This window comes from Python bivittatus, unplaced genomic scaffold, assembly GCF_059951505.1.
Source record: "Python bivittatus isolate LINGU-HERP-01145 unplaced genomic scaffold, Pbiv_v1 ctg000570_np1212, whole genome shotgun sequence".
In the NCBI taxonomy this organism is placed as follows: Eukaryota; Metazoa; Chordata; class Lepidosauria; order Squamata; family Pythonidae; genus Python; species Python bivittatus.
In genome coordinates, this window is record NW_028277097.1 from 3,649,231 (window position 1) to 3,665,710 (window position 16,480).

General features: G+C 37.1%; 1 protein-coding gene across 1 annotated transcript in view; it reads right to left on the reverse strand.

Moving 5' to 3' along the window:
• Nucleotides 1–5,129: 5,129 nt before the first annotated feature.
• Nucleotides 5,130–16,480, reverse strand: part of ITGA1 (integrin subunit alpha 1) — a 91,613-nt gene continuing 80,262 nt past the window's right edge. Inside the window, exons 27-30 of the mRNA XM_088152886.1 lie at nt 15,287–15,391; nt 12,296–12,388; nt 10,699–10,815; nt 5,130–8,745 (exon numbers count right to left, since the gene is read on the reverse strand). Of these exons, the coding sequence (XP_088009012.1) occupies nt 8,701–8,745; nt 10,699–10,815; nt 12,296–12,388; nt 15,287–15,391 (360 nt within the window). The 3' untranslated portion in view covers nt 5,130–8,700. The remainder of the gene's footprint in view (nt 8,746–10,698; nt 10,816–12,295; nt 12,389–15,286; nt 15,392–16,480) is intronic.

Below are 16,480 nucleotides of genomic sequence, written 5' to 3' on the forward strand. Positions count from 1 at the left end.
TAGAGAATTGTGTGTCCTCAAGGAACAGGATGTGTCTGTCATAATTTCTCATCTGATAAAGCCAACCCCTATTTGTATGTCAGATAGCTAAGCTATTTGCGCACTGTACCGCATTTACACAAGGTACTATATTTCCTGTATTCCTCAGAATAGTTGTTAACAGCGTGGGAGAAACCTCTGAGTCATCTAGAAGAGCTACAGGGTAGGGAGAAGTTGGAGGCGTGGAAATTAGAATTAAATGAGCCAAATTATTCTGCAGTTCTTAGGATCCACCAGAGAGGTTGTGACATTTTAACAATGTATTTATTGTTGGAAGATTTCCTCTTTCAGGAGCAGTTTTTTCTGCTCTTCCAAACAGATGGGGGGGAAAAAACATCATGTAGGTAAACCATAGCTAGGTTTAACATTATGCTAAGGCATCATATCATTTGTCTGATTTTAGCTTAGTGCAATGTAAACCCAGCCATTGTGTAGGCAAAATTGTGGCTTACAGATTAGTGTTGTGTGTGAAGTAGATCTCTGTGGCTTTTTCAACAAGCCATAATTTAAAAACCCCATGTCTTACCACAATGTGTGAAACCTGCTACAAACTTCTTAAAAAGATATACATATCGAGTGTATTTGATAGTGAAATGCCAAGAACAGCGTAAGGGCAGATCAAACCAAATAATACATAGATATGTATACAGAAATATGCCCTTTTCCTTACTATTCTCTATTTTTTAAAAAAGACACATGTTATATGAGTACCAATGCTGAACTTTAGTATTTATTTCTCTTTGTTTTTAGACGTAGTGCATAACAGTTCTCTAGCTTGCACTTTGTACTGTATGTCCTAATCATGGATATGACAAAACATTTGCTTTACTTCCAGTAAAGCTAGTGTGGATTCTTTTCCCCTTGCGTGTCTGTGTGAGCCGTGTTTCTTGGCAGGAGTGAAGCAGAATTCTCCCTCTCTGACTTGGCTGCTCCAAGTAAAACAGAGGGGAAGACTTCTGTGTGGCCAGGAAACAGCAGGCAGCTGAATTGTCCTATACGGAACATGGAAGCTCTTTAACTTGAGGGCTTCAGGGTCCAGGAGAGGCAGGGGGAGGAAGGCAGTGTCAAAGTAGACAAGATGGTGGACATGGCATTTTGTTTGTATCTGTCAAAACCAAGTGCCCCCTTGAAGATCTGTATAGCCCTAACATGCACACGAGAGCCACTTTGGTGTAGTGGCTCAAGGCACCAGACTTGAAACAGGAGACTGTTGAGGTCTTGTCCTGCCTTAGGCATGAAGCCAGTTGGGTAACTTTGGGCCAGTCACCCTCTCTCAGCTCTAGGAAGAAGACAAGGGCAAACCACTTCTGAAAATGTTGCCAAGAAAATGGCAATGGGATTGCCAAATCTCACAAGATATTATCAGTCTCAGCTGAAATATTGGAAGATTTTTGGTTTAAATGCCCCCAAACCTAAAAGGTTTGGGGATCTGAGATTCTGGCCATTTTAAAATGAATTTTCTCTATATATCTATGGTCATTCTTTTTTGCCCAGCTGAGAATGTCCCAGCAATTGTCTGAGGGAATGATGGCGCCATACCATCCTTTTACTAAAGTACTACAAATATTTAGATTAAACATTTCCTAAGTATTAGCCATTTTAGTCCTGCAGAAAAACAACCAAGGAATTTGAAGCACATACAGACTATGTCATACATCTTGGTGACACAAATTTCCCTTCATCAGCCAAGTAATTGTTTTCGATTTCTTTAAAGATATATAACTGTGTATTTGGATGTCTGTCAGCTGAAGATACCACACATGCATAATATGATAGAATGGTCTCTACAAATCTCTCGGGTTTATGTGCTCCATTTGTGTGCCCCTCCTCTAAGTGAATCAGGTTGGGAAATAAAGACTTCCACAAATCTGTGCTAAAAGGTGAGTATCAGTAGTAGACTACTGCAATGCACTTTACATAGGGCTACCCTTGAAGAGTATCCGGAAGCTACAGCTGGTTCAGAATGCAGCTGCGTGGGCTATTTTTGGAGCCCCAAGGAGGGCCCATGTATCGTCACTGCTCTGCGAGCTGCATTGGGTACCAGTTTGCTTCTGGGTCCAATTCAAGGTGTTGGTTATCACCTTTAAAGCCCTACATGGCATGGGACCAGGTTACCTAAGGGACCGCCTCTCCCCTATGACTTCAACCCATCCCACCAGATCACACAGAGAGGGCATGCTTCGGACCCCCTCAGTAAAAGAACTCCGGTTAGCGGGGTCCAGAGGGCAGGCCTCCTCTGTGGTAGCCCCCACTCTTTGGAACATTCTGTCCCTGGAGGTGTGATTGGCCCCCTCACTCCTGGCCTTCCATAGGGCTTTGAAGACCTGGTTCTGCCACTTGGCCTGGGGCGGGGTGGGAATATCTCAAGCATGGGGATGGCTAGCCCCATAGAGGCCTGCTGTCTTCAGCCCAAGATTTTTCATCATCTTGGACTCTCTTTTCCCTTTTTTAGAAATGTTTTTAAATTGATGTTTATGTATTTATATATATTTATGGTTTTAAGGTTCTGTGTGAGTCACCCAAAGTTCCCCCATTGGGGGGAGATGGGCGGGGGAGAAATTTAATAAATAAATAAATAAATAAATAAATAAATATTATCTTGAAACCTTTGGAAACTAATTATGTACTTCAGTTTCTCACATCCAAGTCACCAGCTTAGTCATGTTGGGAGGCCAATATTCAATGGAATAGTATATTGGTAAAAGTATGCCATCATAGTTTTATGTGCCTTTCAATGTGCAGTAATAACTAAAAGAACTTCTCACTATATCCTGACATGTAGTTTAAGTAGAAAATGGAAACAAATCTGCCTTGTATCCCATACCTTATCATGTCTAGTAGCTGTAGTTATATAGGTCTATGTAGCTGTCCAAAGGTAACAAAAAGACCAAGCAAAGTCTTGCTATAATTTTTATATGTATCTGCAGAGCTATATTAGCAGCTAAAAACTGATTTAAGAGGATTGATTGATTGATTGAAAATATATTCTTTCTTCTCAGGAGTTCAAGATCGTTTACATGGTGTTCACCTCTCATTTTATCCTTTCAAATAACAACCCTCTAAGCTGGGCTGAAAAAGGAAGTGGACCCAAATCATCCAGTGAGTTTCATAATTAAGTGGGGTTATGAACATAGAATTCCAATCAACTTTATAACCATTACGCCATACTAATGCCTCAGTTAAAAAGCCTCTGATGCAAATCTTACCTCTAGCTTGTCTAAGGCCGTTTAATGCAGTCATGACAGCCCCTGTGCTTCCAATATCCATTTGCAACATGGGGGTTATTACTGATCTATCTTCTTTTGTTAGATAGAATATTGTCATAAGATTTAGTTCACACACTGCACTAAGTCATAATGTGGTTTGTTGGTGTATTCGTTGTAACTGTGGCTCAGCCTGGTGTGTAAAGGGAAACACATGATTAATTTCTAGTTCCCCAATTTTTTTTCTGTCCCATTTAAGCCTCTATCCAATTTACAGAGATGCAAGGCAGGAGCAGTTAACAAAGGAGGGAAAGCAAGCATGCCAAGAATTAGGCAACAAACTATTATTACTTTTTCTGCAAAACTAAGTCTGGCTTGTTACAGTCTCTTTTAGCAAACTAAGATACCATGGCTTAGGGTGATGTCAGTTAGTGGGTTCACCAGCCAAAAATAAACCACATTGTAGCTTAGCATTTCATGAGAGCCATGCTGATGGATTGGAAGCACAGTAATGTTAAATCACAATTAACTTGTTCCATTGTTTTATTTGAATCACATTCATAAATATATGAATCTGGATCTATTATATTATATTATATTATATTATATTATATTATATTATATTATATTATATTATATTATATTATATTATATTATATTTACATTTATGTATGTATGTATGTATGTATGTATGTATGTATGTATGAAACTTGTATGCTGCCCATCTCCTCCAGATTATAAGATTTCAAACTGTAAAGGAAGGAGAATAAGGCTTCTTTGTGATCCTACCCATGTATGGACAGAATCAACAGAAAGGAGTACGTTCTGTATCAGCTGGTCCTGAGGGACATTTTCAAGTGTTTGTCACCTACAGTCATAACCATTTATAGGTCTCAAGTTGTAAATCTTCATGTAGTTTCTGCTAAATTATAATGACTAAGCAAAGAGCTGCATTCACAATTTCAGACAAGATTGTGTAATTAGATTAGTAACACACATATACATCCACATATTCTCCCACACACAAATAATATTTACAAAAAAAAAAAATGGAAATGAATACATGGCCATTGATGCTGCAAGGCATGAGTCAGCGCTTTACCTCAGCATGATAGAATGGACAGAAATAAATATTTTTTATAGCTCTGTATAAAATGGCATCTTACAGATTTTTTACCAAATAATTTGATGACTCCTTTTTTTTAATACACAAGGACAAGATAAAGACAAAATGCTTGGTGACCTTTTCTTGCATGGCATAACATATTCAGGCACATATGGAGTTTCAAGGTGACCCAAAATCTTGGATGAATGTTCTTTCTTTATATTATCTCTGCAACCTCCCTGGCTTTTCCTACTTTTGTTAAATCCCAAGGAAGATATCATGAGAGAACTCTCCCATTAGTCTTTTCAGCCAGCGAGGCATCAATGTGATGGATCACAGAAGCAGTTGTACCCCCTGCCATTTCCACAAATAATGACTAAATATACTATCAAGAGAAATCCAAATGTGAAATTTCCTTTCCCATGGGACTTCATGGGGGTACCACAGGGCAGATCTCAAGACAATAACACAGTATTCTACTCCAATATATTGGATTGGTTTTAATAGTAAATTGAAAACAAACCTTGGGTTTGTAGATTCCTGGTCTGATTTTCTGTCTGTTTGTACACTTCATTTTAATTTTACTTCCCCTTGTGGGGGGAATCCATAGCCTACCATTATAGTGAAAGAACAGTTTGTCCTTCCGAATCATGCATTGAAAATTGTATTTTGAACCCAAATGTTCAATTATGGGATCAAAGCAAATCAGGGGTGTCCGCAGGGTACGTTAAAAAAATAAAAGTTAAATTGGTAGCTGCAACAAAATTCCATCTCTTTATGTGCCAAAAAAAAAAAAAAAAGGTGGAGCTTAGATTGTATAGTTGTGTCCACCATCTTGACTTTTTTTAAACCATGGCTTGTGGATACCACTGTGGCCAATGCAAATCAGTGTTTCCGTTTGACTACCAGTTATGGGGCAAAATTGATTCCCCTCATTTGCCAGTTAGTCCTTAATACACATCAGAAGAAAATGTAGAACCCCAGTCCAAAACTAAATACGGGTAGAGATCTTTGGTGTGTGCGGGGAGAATAACTATAGAGGCATGGGTGAAACATTCAGCATGAAAAAAGAAAATAAGTTTAAATAGTGAAATGAATACCAAACTTGTATTTTAAAAACATGCATTTATCAACATGCTATTCTTGAAATGACAGTTTTATAGTACATAAAAAGTGACACGTGTGGGGGAGAAGGTATTTTTCACATTAGATAGTGCTGTACTGCAGTCTATGACCTACTTCCTCTAGGACAGTGTTGTCCAAACTTGGCCACTTTAAGATGAGTGGACTTCAACTCCCAGAATTCCCCAGCCAGCCATGCATGGCTGGCTAGGGAATTCTGGGAGTTGAAGTCCACTCATCTTAAAGTGGCCAAGTTTGGACAACACTGCTCTAGGACATATCTTTAACTAGTATATTTCTGAAGTAGCGAAATCACTCAATGTAATGGCTCCTAGGCCACGTTCCTATGAATATTTGAAACTAAATTCCATAAAGTAGGTGCAGTGGCTACCCTTTGCAAGTCAGTTGTATCTACAAATTAGCTGTGCCAATATTTGCTAGTGCTTTCAGTTGGACTTTGTCACCCATGGTTAAATTTATGTAGATTTGGACCACAGCATTCAGTAGTGGCTATTAGTGTTCTAAACTCCCTGAAATATTTTATCAATTTCAGGGTATTTTATCTATATACTGTACTGAGTACAGTACATATTAGTATTTGAGACATTAAATGTAGCCACTTAAGTAATTCCTCAATTCGTAAGTAGCAAATTAAAGTCCATTTCATAGTTTATAGATTCTGTCTGTTCTAAAGGATACCTTGTTTTATTGCAATCCTGATCTGCTTCTTGTTGCATGTTATGCATTTATAATTGCGATTTTGTGGCATGCATGATCCCAAACCTCATTACTGTTTTTTTATACATATTCAGACACTTTTATTCATGCTTGGGAAACATGTAAAAATAGAATTTGAAATACCTGAAATGAAAACTGCAGGAGCTCCAATGGGCAATATATATGTACCCAAACGAAACTGTGTACTTGTGAAGAAATCTTGTTCTATCAATTTCATGATTTGCATCATTTCCAGTATGGGCCATTTTTTTATAGCCATTGCTGTGTAATCCTCCAGCAATAGGTCTTCAGATATATTTTGGATTTGGATTTTTTTTTTAAATCATAATGGTCTTTTAATGTACAAGAATTGTTCAGCACAAAATTTCCAACATTTCAGTGGATTAATGAAATGTTAATATTTAACATGAATAACTGGAGCTATTTTAAAAAGCTATTTGAACAAATATTTAAATTACATTTACTGGCTGATTGATATGGGAAGATTGCATAACAGAACCACAGAATTTAAGAGCACCAGTATATAGTTCCAACTTCCCTGTAATGTTTGAAAAGGGGAATACAAAACTGATCATCTTTTCAGTGGGGAAAAAACACTTTGTGCAAACACCATGTAAATAAAACAACATCAACAAGTATCTGAGGAAAATAAGGGAACACCATGAATGCACACCTAACATCTGTGGTGGTCAGGCAGTGTTGGATTTTTGACATATTTGTTACACTGCCTTATTACACTGAGTCATATTACAGTGGTCTGGTGGTTAAGAAGATGGAACAGGGAAGCCTTGAGTTCTGGTCCTGCCTTGGACACAGAAACCAGCTGGGCTAGTTACTCCCTCTCAGCCCTGGGAAGAAGGCCAGGGAACCACTGCCTAGAAAACTGCATGGACTTGTCCATGTAGTCCCTGACTTGAAGGCAAAAAAAGAGAGAGAGAAAGAAAGAAAGAAAGAAAGAAAGAAAGAAAGAAAGAAAGAAAGAAAGAAAGAAAGAAAGAAGGAGGAAGGAAGGAAGGAAGGAAGGAAGGAAGGAAGGAAGGAAGGAAGGAAGGAAGGAAGGAAGGAAAAAGAGAGAGAGAAAGAAAAGAAAAAAGAAAAAGAAAGAAAGAAAAAGAGTTTTCTGCTAACAAATCTTGAGGCAAACTTAGCATTACTCTGTGGTAAATGACTTGCACAGAGACCCATGTTCTGTCTGCAAATAAATTAAAGAACTATGCGTTTACTCCTTCAGAAAATCTTCATTTTCCATATTTTCCACTAAATATGAAACAAATATATTTTCAAGGATTCGTTATTAATAATGAGAACATAGTAATTATTTGTGCAGGTAGTTAGTCATCTCCTGTTACGTTGAACGCCAGGAGGCAGGATGTGATCGGTTTCATTTTTATTAGAAAACTAGTTGTTCACTGTCTCCTGGTGGTCAATATACAGTAACTGAAAACATTACTCAGGATATACATTGTGGAGGAATGAAAGATGGTTCAGAATCATTCCTTCTTCATTCCTTTTTTACATGCATAAAATGGTTAAAAGTTTCTTTTTCTAGATGTAAGCTAAAGAGAGGACCCTGTGCAGACTTTTATCTATACACTTTTAATTTATGAGGAATATAAGCTTTCTGATATTAAATCAGATCATAGTATTGACTAGTTCAGAATTATGTTCAGGTTTTCAGCTTTCTGGATGCATATTTTCCTCTCTCAAATTGGAGATACCAAGGAATGAACTTGGGTTATTCTGCATACAAATCATGACTTAAGCCACTGAGTAAAATTTTTTCCATAGTTACAGACAAGGCAGGGAATTCCATTCGATGCTTGGTAGATAATACTTCTGTGAAATTTCAAAGTGCATCTGATAATTTCTGAGGGGCTGTTTTTCCTCCTGGATATATGTTTCCCAAAACAGTAGCATGCCCATCTTGGAATACAGGCTTCTCCCCATTTAGGAATGATGATAAATCAAATTTGCAGAAGTCTCTTATGCATGTCAGACACTGTCTGAAATCCTCAAATTCAGTTCAGTAGGATATACCTCCATGTGCATATGCTTGAGATACAAATCTGTGGGTTGTGCTCTAAAAATAAGTGACAATATTAAAAAATATTGGGTAGGATATGAGGAGTAAATTGTCTCTCTGCTCTCTGCCTAGCTTTTAATACTCCTTGGTATCAAAGTTTGCACATCCATGCGGAAAAAGTTATTTGAAAAGTTCCAAATACAGAATGATTGTACAGATTTTTCAGTCCTGCTCACCTATAAACAAGAAAAAAAAATTCCTTCCAGGCTTATCTTTTCTATCTTTGATTTGTTGGTTTTCTTTTTCTTTTTGTTTCCTTTAATGCTCAGCATACAGTGTTGATTGACATAAAACTTTGTGACCTCTCCTACGTTAAACCAAGGATTTGTTTTATAGTCCTATCTCAGAAGGCCGCCTGAGGACAGATCATTGCAGAACTGTTGCAGTTTTTCTTTTTCTGAAGTTTCTTCTCATTTCTCCATTTTCTTTCTTAAGGGCCTGTTGAAAAACCCAGCCTGCGAGGAAGATAAAGAAAAAGCCATAACTCAGATTACAAATTATTGCATTAGACACAAAGGGGATAGCTGCAAAATCTTATAGTGCGAAGTGCTTAAGTTTAGACCAGTGTTGTCCAAACTTGGCCACTTTGAGTGGACTTCAACTCCCAGAATTCCCCAGCCAGCCAATGACAGATTCCAGGTGCTGCCCTTCCTTGAATTTCAGTCCTTCTGGTGTTGCCTCCCTCCCCCCCCCCTCCCCCGCATGCAAAAAGAAAATTAGCTTCTTCAGATGGAAAACAGAGAGGAACTAAAGTCACATAAAAAGCATATTAGGACAAGTATAGATAAATTGTGAAAAAATCATCAATTAATTTGGTATTCAACATTTCCTCTGATGGAGACATATAGAGAGACATGTATACCACTTGGAATTAAAAGCAACATTTTTCACAATTGTATTAGTGCCATTTATTTTTGCATCTTGGGATTTCTGCTATCCTCTATCTCCTACTTCTAACATCATTCAATATTCCATATCCTCCACTGGACTGTTACTAAGGCCCTATCTTCATTTTTTCTCTCCCTCCCTTTTGTTGTACTGATGCAAACCACGAGGTTTCCCAATGTCTGATCATACAAACCCCTCCTCTTTGCTCATTGTGCATATGCGATTTTGTCTGGACTAAGGAAAGCCCCACATTCAGAACATTACTATTAGTTTCTAGGACAAGCATGTGGGTTAATTTCATATGCTTTTGTAACAGAAAGGACAACAATTTTAACAGCCACATCATCTGCCAGGGATGGAGAAACGGTTCAATAATAGAAATCACTATCAGCAAACTACAATTTCTAGGAATTCTTTGGAGGAGGCTAAGACAATGTTGTTACTGTAAAAACTGTGCATGCTTATAGCATTGCCTTTATCATGTATGTCTCCTCTTTAAATGTGACACACTGACAATATCAAAGCAGCAATGAAAATTAAAACTGTTTATCGTGGATGTACATATTCTTTATTCTTAGTTCAAATACTAAGTGAAAACTGGGGAGAACTGAAGAAAGAAAAGGGAAAACACTGCTATTGCAATCCATTGGCTTTTGAATCTCTGTTTTATTATTATAAATTATGATAATTGGGTCATTTTGTGGTCACATTAATAAGAATAGAAACAATTAATGAAACTACTAGGTATCTCCTATGATACTAGCACATGATTCAAGTTGTAAAGACCTTATTTTCTTAGCTTTGACAAGTCTGCCCACTTGTGGTCAGATTACTAATAACACTTGGATAGACTATATTACTGTACACACTATATTTCAAAACCGATGAGATGAAGTTGTTAATATGAGAACAATAAAGTATTTTTATATGGAACACTGAGAAGTAATAAAAACAATTCCCAGTAGAACACATTTATTAATATATATCCCTATACTGTAAATTGAAATCTGAAAACTAAATATAAGTATATGAAAAAAAAGACACGCATGTGAGAAATAATATTTAGGAAAAGCCAGGCTTATAAAGAAGTGCAAGCTTAGATTTAAAGTTTAGCCTTATATATTATGCTACCTAATTCAAAACATTGTTTTACTCATTTGGATTTTTTCCACCCAAAAGGATAATTCTAAGATAACAACACCAACATGAACAGCCACTAATCTACCACCAGATCTTTTGTATGTTTATTTTAATAGCATTCAGAATCTGCTTGTATAAATATTACAAATAACAATAGATACTCCAACTGTCAAAATCATGGCACACAAGAACTGTCTTATGAACCAGTTTATTTATTTGTAACACTGCAAGATAGAACGCATTGATTTCTCCTTTAGCCATGTATGGCTAATCATGGAAACGGCATTGCTTAAGCAGATACTCAAAGAGATCTTCTCCTTTTTGCCTTTGCCAACTCACCAAGGTTTCACAAAAGGAAATTGTTGAAAAACACATCGTACCTTCCATAATGCAAATATAAGCAAGGTAAGAATCAGAAGTCCGGCAAACACACTCAGTAGAATAACCCATAGTGGTACGCGGCCAGGAAGAAGTTCCTTTGAGATTTGAATTATTGTCTGAAAGATGTTAAAACAAGCATTCGTGATTTCTCTAAAATATAAATTGAGGCATCAAGTCAAATAGAAGCTACCTTTATTCATTAGAAACTCAAGTCCTTTTGGTACCAAGTACAACTCAGGACGCGTTCAAAGGTGGGTTCCCATTAGTGAGATGGGATTACCTTTTTTTCTCCCAACCACCTTCCACTCATCTTCAAAATCTGTTGCAGAAGTTGGATGGGACACGGCTACTGGAAGTATAGAACTGAATCTACTTTGACTCTGACTCCAAACTAGCTTTTTAGTGAATAAACCTATTTAGGGAAAAGTTAAAAGGTATGAATGTAAGTGTGCAAATGCGAGTGTCAGGAATATATGAACTGTGATTCTCTCCCACTTGTGGGATAGTCCTACAACTGCAAAAACTTTGCTTCTTCTGCAGTTTGGGTTCTATTCAGTAGATAAACTAGTCATGCCTTGGGAAGCATAATGTGATAAGTAGCACATATCAACTGTACATCATTTCAAGCACATTAAAGCTACAGTTCTAAACCCACATTAAGGTTCTATACCTGCTGACTTGCAAGTTAATACCAGAGGATTTAGCAGAATGCCTTCCAAATAAAAATAGGTTTTATTGGGCTGCAAACTTGTCACTAAAAAATAAATGTCAATCTTAAACATGTTCATTATGTATTAACTTAATCAGGGTGTTTGGAGGAGGATTCTTCAGTGTCAAAACGGAGTTACCAGGCAATCAAATCCCTGCTCTTTTTTAATATGATGCATCACATACATGAAAAAGAAAGAGCTTCAATTGCCCCAGTTGTGCCTGTCATTTTGATTCTGTTGACCTCTCCTACTGATGCTCCTGAATTTAATGAAACTTTCTAATGTCAATGAAACGGCAGTGAAAAATACATTAGGCAAGAAGTAATTTAATTTTATATGCATATCAAATGAAAATGAATATAACTTATATTTTAATTTTTTTCTATATTTTTCATTGAGAATCTGAATAACTATCAAATTGTAAATATTCACTGAAAACAATATAATGCATGATTGTTAGACATTTTTCATTAATTTTTTTTAAAATGCATAATCTAAAAAGCCATTAAATTGACATCTGTAAGATATGGTCTAACATCTTACACACTGTACATCTTGCACATTATACCAGTTATATATATTTAAGTATTTATTATTTCAATAAGCACACTTACAAACACCTTATTTGTTTATTAATCTGTATAATGCCAACTGCTGTATTTAGGTCCCTATAAATATAGTAACTGGGTTGCAAGCAAATATATAGCTAATCGTCTGAATGGTTACTTATAAGTAACCATTTTCTATATTTTCTCTTCTATATTTGTTAGGATAACAAATTAACACCTAATTAACACACGTAGAATAGTAGCCTTAGATAATTTTTCTCCCTTAAGTGGCTTGCAGAATGAGTTTCTGGCATGTATACTAATCTGCTGGAACTCACCTCTATTTTTTCATTTTCTTTCTTCAAGATCATTAATGAGTTTTCACTCCTTAGACTTGCTTTCACAATGAGCTCTATACTGTGAATTTTTGCCTAGAATAAAATGGAGGTGATAATGTTTATCCTTAGTTCAATAGTTCTAAACTCAAAAGACAACTCAGAGAGGAAAATTATGCTTATTGCTTATAAGAGGAAATGTTAGTGGAAGTGCATATAAAAGAATTTGCTGTGATGAAAGAGTAATTTACTACTACACTCCTTTAATGACCTTCATAGGGAAAGTAAGCAGCATTTTGGCTTATTTAACAAAAGTCTTTACTTCTAGAGGTTGACCCAGGAAAAAACTAATGGCATCAAAACCTCTGTATCCCTTAGTGGACCCTGCAACCTCAGTACATCTCAAACCCCACCATATTCCTCAAGACATGTCCAAGTCAGGAAGGAGATATGGACTCAATTCCCCCATCCCCTCTGCCCAATATTGCCTACTGTCTGGACTTGCTTATTGTCCAATGCTTTCAGTTTCTCCTCAAGTCTACAATCTCATGAGATCATTACTTGGGCCAAAGAACAAAAAATGCTTGCAATTTGAAGCCAATGCTAGAACATGGAGAGGTTTCCTCTTCTTAACACTGCTTCTAAGGCAATCTTCTTGTTGCAAAAATGCTTAGAAGAAACCAGAAACATGTGGTATGCAGAGCTACATATAAAGACTACTGATTGATTATGTGCCATCAAGTCATTTTTGACTCGTAGCGACCACATAGATAGATAATTCTTTTATGTCTCCCAACAGTGCACTCCTTGCCTCTGTAATTGAGTCCATCCAACTTGCTGCTGGTCGTCCTCTTCTCTTTCCTTCTACCTTTCTCAATATTAGAGCCTTTTCCAGACAGCTGGGTCTTCGCATAATGTGTCCGAAGTAGGATAATTTGAGCCTGGTCATTTGTGCCCTGAGTGAGAACTCTGGGTTGATTTGTTCAATGATCTATTGGTTTATTTTCTTGGCTGTCCACAATATCCTCAGGAGTCTTCTTCAACACCAAAGTTGAGAAGCATCAATACTCTTCCTATCCTGCTTATTTAAAATTCAACTTTCGCTTCCATAGAGCATCATAAGGAATACCATGGCTAGCATGATTCTGATCTTTGTAGGTATAGACACATCACAACATTTGAATATCTTTTCCAAGGCCTTCACGACTGCTCTACCAAGTGCTAGTCTTGACTGCTTGTTCCTTTACTATTGATGGGTGATCCTAAAAGGCAGAAGCTATCCATCACTTCAATATCTTCATTGTCGATTCTAAGGCTGGTTGTTCTACCTGTTGTCAAAGTTTGATCTTTTTTATATTTAATTTTAGTCCCATTATTTCACTGTGCTCTTTGACTTTTAGTACTATCACATGCCTGGATACTTAGACAACATTCCCTCTGTTCAATGGTGTATTCTCTTTTTAACTTCAGTTACCTGGAAAATTTCCCTGATGAATCAGTAATCTTGATGTGTCTTATAACTGCTCTTTGCCATGGTGGAAGAGGTTCCTTGCCTTATGGTAAAATGGGGAATCTGAGGTATGTGGAAAAAGATTGCTACATTTCTGATTTATGTGAGTCCTGCACATCTCTGCTTCCTTTATAATAGAACTGTTGTCCGTGAGTTTCAGTAACATTTAAAATGAATGTTAATAATTATATCCTTTACTGAAAAAATAGTTAACAGTATCTAGCTAGCCATCACTTTGTAAATACAGTTTTGCTCTGGTTTCAAAACCAAGGTTCCACCAACATCCATGAGAGTTGTAGGTGCTGTCAATATTTTTTTTAGTGAAAGAAGGTAATTCCCTATCTTAGTGAAAGGAAATTAATTATTACTTGGCATGCAACAGAGAGAAAAATCTGAAGGTTATTGTTTTACAATATTACAGTCCCTGTAGGTATGTTTAATTTTTGATTGGCTTCAAACATATGTAGATGGTTGACAGAGAGTTTATGTTGCTCATTGCTTTAGTTTGAAGGGAAGCAAACAAGGAAATAAGAGGAGAATTTGACACATTCTTGTCATAATAATTTCTCTAATTATGAAACTCAGTATAGTTTACCCTTCTCCTATCTGTTACCATCAAGGGCTATTGAGCTAGAATTCCCAAATTCCCAGTATGACTAACAGCAGGGAATTCTGGTGTGAATGAAAATCAGTAACTCCATCAATTCCTCAAAATTTGTACCCATATGCTATTAAACCTAGCCTGTGGCAGCATACAACAGCAATAAAATTACATTAAATTGAATATATATCAAGAAATAACTGTAAAAACAATTGCATCACAATAAAAAACAAACATCAGTACAAACATGAGTTTCAGGAAGAGAATGCCAGCTTGTAAAATTAGGTTATCAGGTTACATTTAAAATAAATTAAAGAGAGTATATCAATGGGAGGGAATGAATTCATCATTGGGGTCACTACTCAGAAGGTGGCCCTGGTTAATGCCAGTGAAGTCTCCATTCTTGCCAGCACCCTCAAAAGATCCTTGGTTGACAAGTGAAATTCCTAGTTCACAATACAATAGGTCTAAGAGCACAAGCAAGTCACACTTCCCCTGTCATACTCCCTTAGTAAATCATGCATTAGGATGTCTAAAGTCATTGCCATGCCATGGCTTGGTCTGAAGCCAGATTTAAAAAAAGGTCTAGATGAACAGTACCATCCTGGATCACCTGGAGTTGCATGTTTACCACATGCTCAACCACCCTTGTGAAGAATGACAGAGACTGGTTGAAGGGATCAAGAAATTTATTTTTTCAACAGAGTGAATGACCATCTTTAAGGTTAGTGGCATTGCCCCCTGAACAAGTTAGGTATTAATGACACAGCATAACATCTCCCTCAGTAGAACCCTCCTAGCCAGTACCAACCAAGATGGATACATATGTGATCTTTGGCAAGATATCATTTTAAATTCCTAATGAACATAAAAGCTCATTTACCTTTATAAAAGTAGGTTTCCAGAGTCTGAATGAAATATTCACATGAGTTATGTTGGATGGAGCCATAGTGCAGTTAATGGATGCACATTCATATGCATCACAGTTCTGTTTAAAAGATCATGGACACACCTCATTAGCATATTTGCAAAATATGACTACCCAAAATAACATAATTTCAGATAACGTGACACCATTCTCCTTATCATGCTGAAATAAGTATGAAATGTCCTGAAAGTAACAATAGTGGCACCAGTAAAGTTCATTCAGTGTTCAGGTCACTCATCATTTTGTATTCAGGAAGGCCCTCACTGCAGGCTATAATAAAATAAATAAAATAAAAATCTGTTTCAAAACCTAGTAAGATAATGATCATTCTACTAATGTTATTTGTTTAATTAATTTATATGGCTGCCGGTCTAGCAAATGTGTCTTTGGGTGCCTTACAACTTGTTAAAACAATAAAAAAATAATATTAGCAAAGAAGAAAAACCACAATGATCACTGAGGATAATGCCAAACAAAACAATTAACAAACAACCCTAAATGGGCCATCTAACCCAGTGTTTCTCAATCTTAACAGCCTTAAGTTGCTTGAGATTCCCCATGGTGGCTGAGGAATTCTGGGAGTTGAAGTCCACACATCTTAAAGTTGTTGAGGTTGAGAAACACTGATCTAATCTCCCAATGCCCAGGCCTTGGAGTACATCCAGGTCTTCAATGCTTCATGAAAGGCCAGCAGCGTTGGGGCCAACCTGATCTAGTGAGGTGGGTAGAAACAACCACACTCCCACATATAACATGGTCCCATACCATAAAGGGCTTTATAGGTGACCACCAGCACCTTGAATTGCACCCAGAAGCATACTGGGAACCAGTGCAGCTCACAGAGCAGAGGTGTAACATGGGCATACCGAGAGCCTCACTCATCAACACTGCCTGCACTGCTACACTTTGGACCAGCTGCACCTTCTGGATAGGCTTCAAGGGCACGTTGCAGTAATCCCTGTGAGAGGTGACTAAGGCATGAGTGACTGTGAGCAGTGCCTCCCAGTTCAGGAAGGGGCACTCTTAATTCCTAGAGTGAATTATTTCTGCTGACAAAGACTTACTTTCTTGCATAGCCATAGCAGCCTTATGAACAGGCACCTGACAACATTTTCATGACATGCAATTGTTCTAATTGAGGGACTGAAA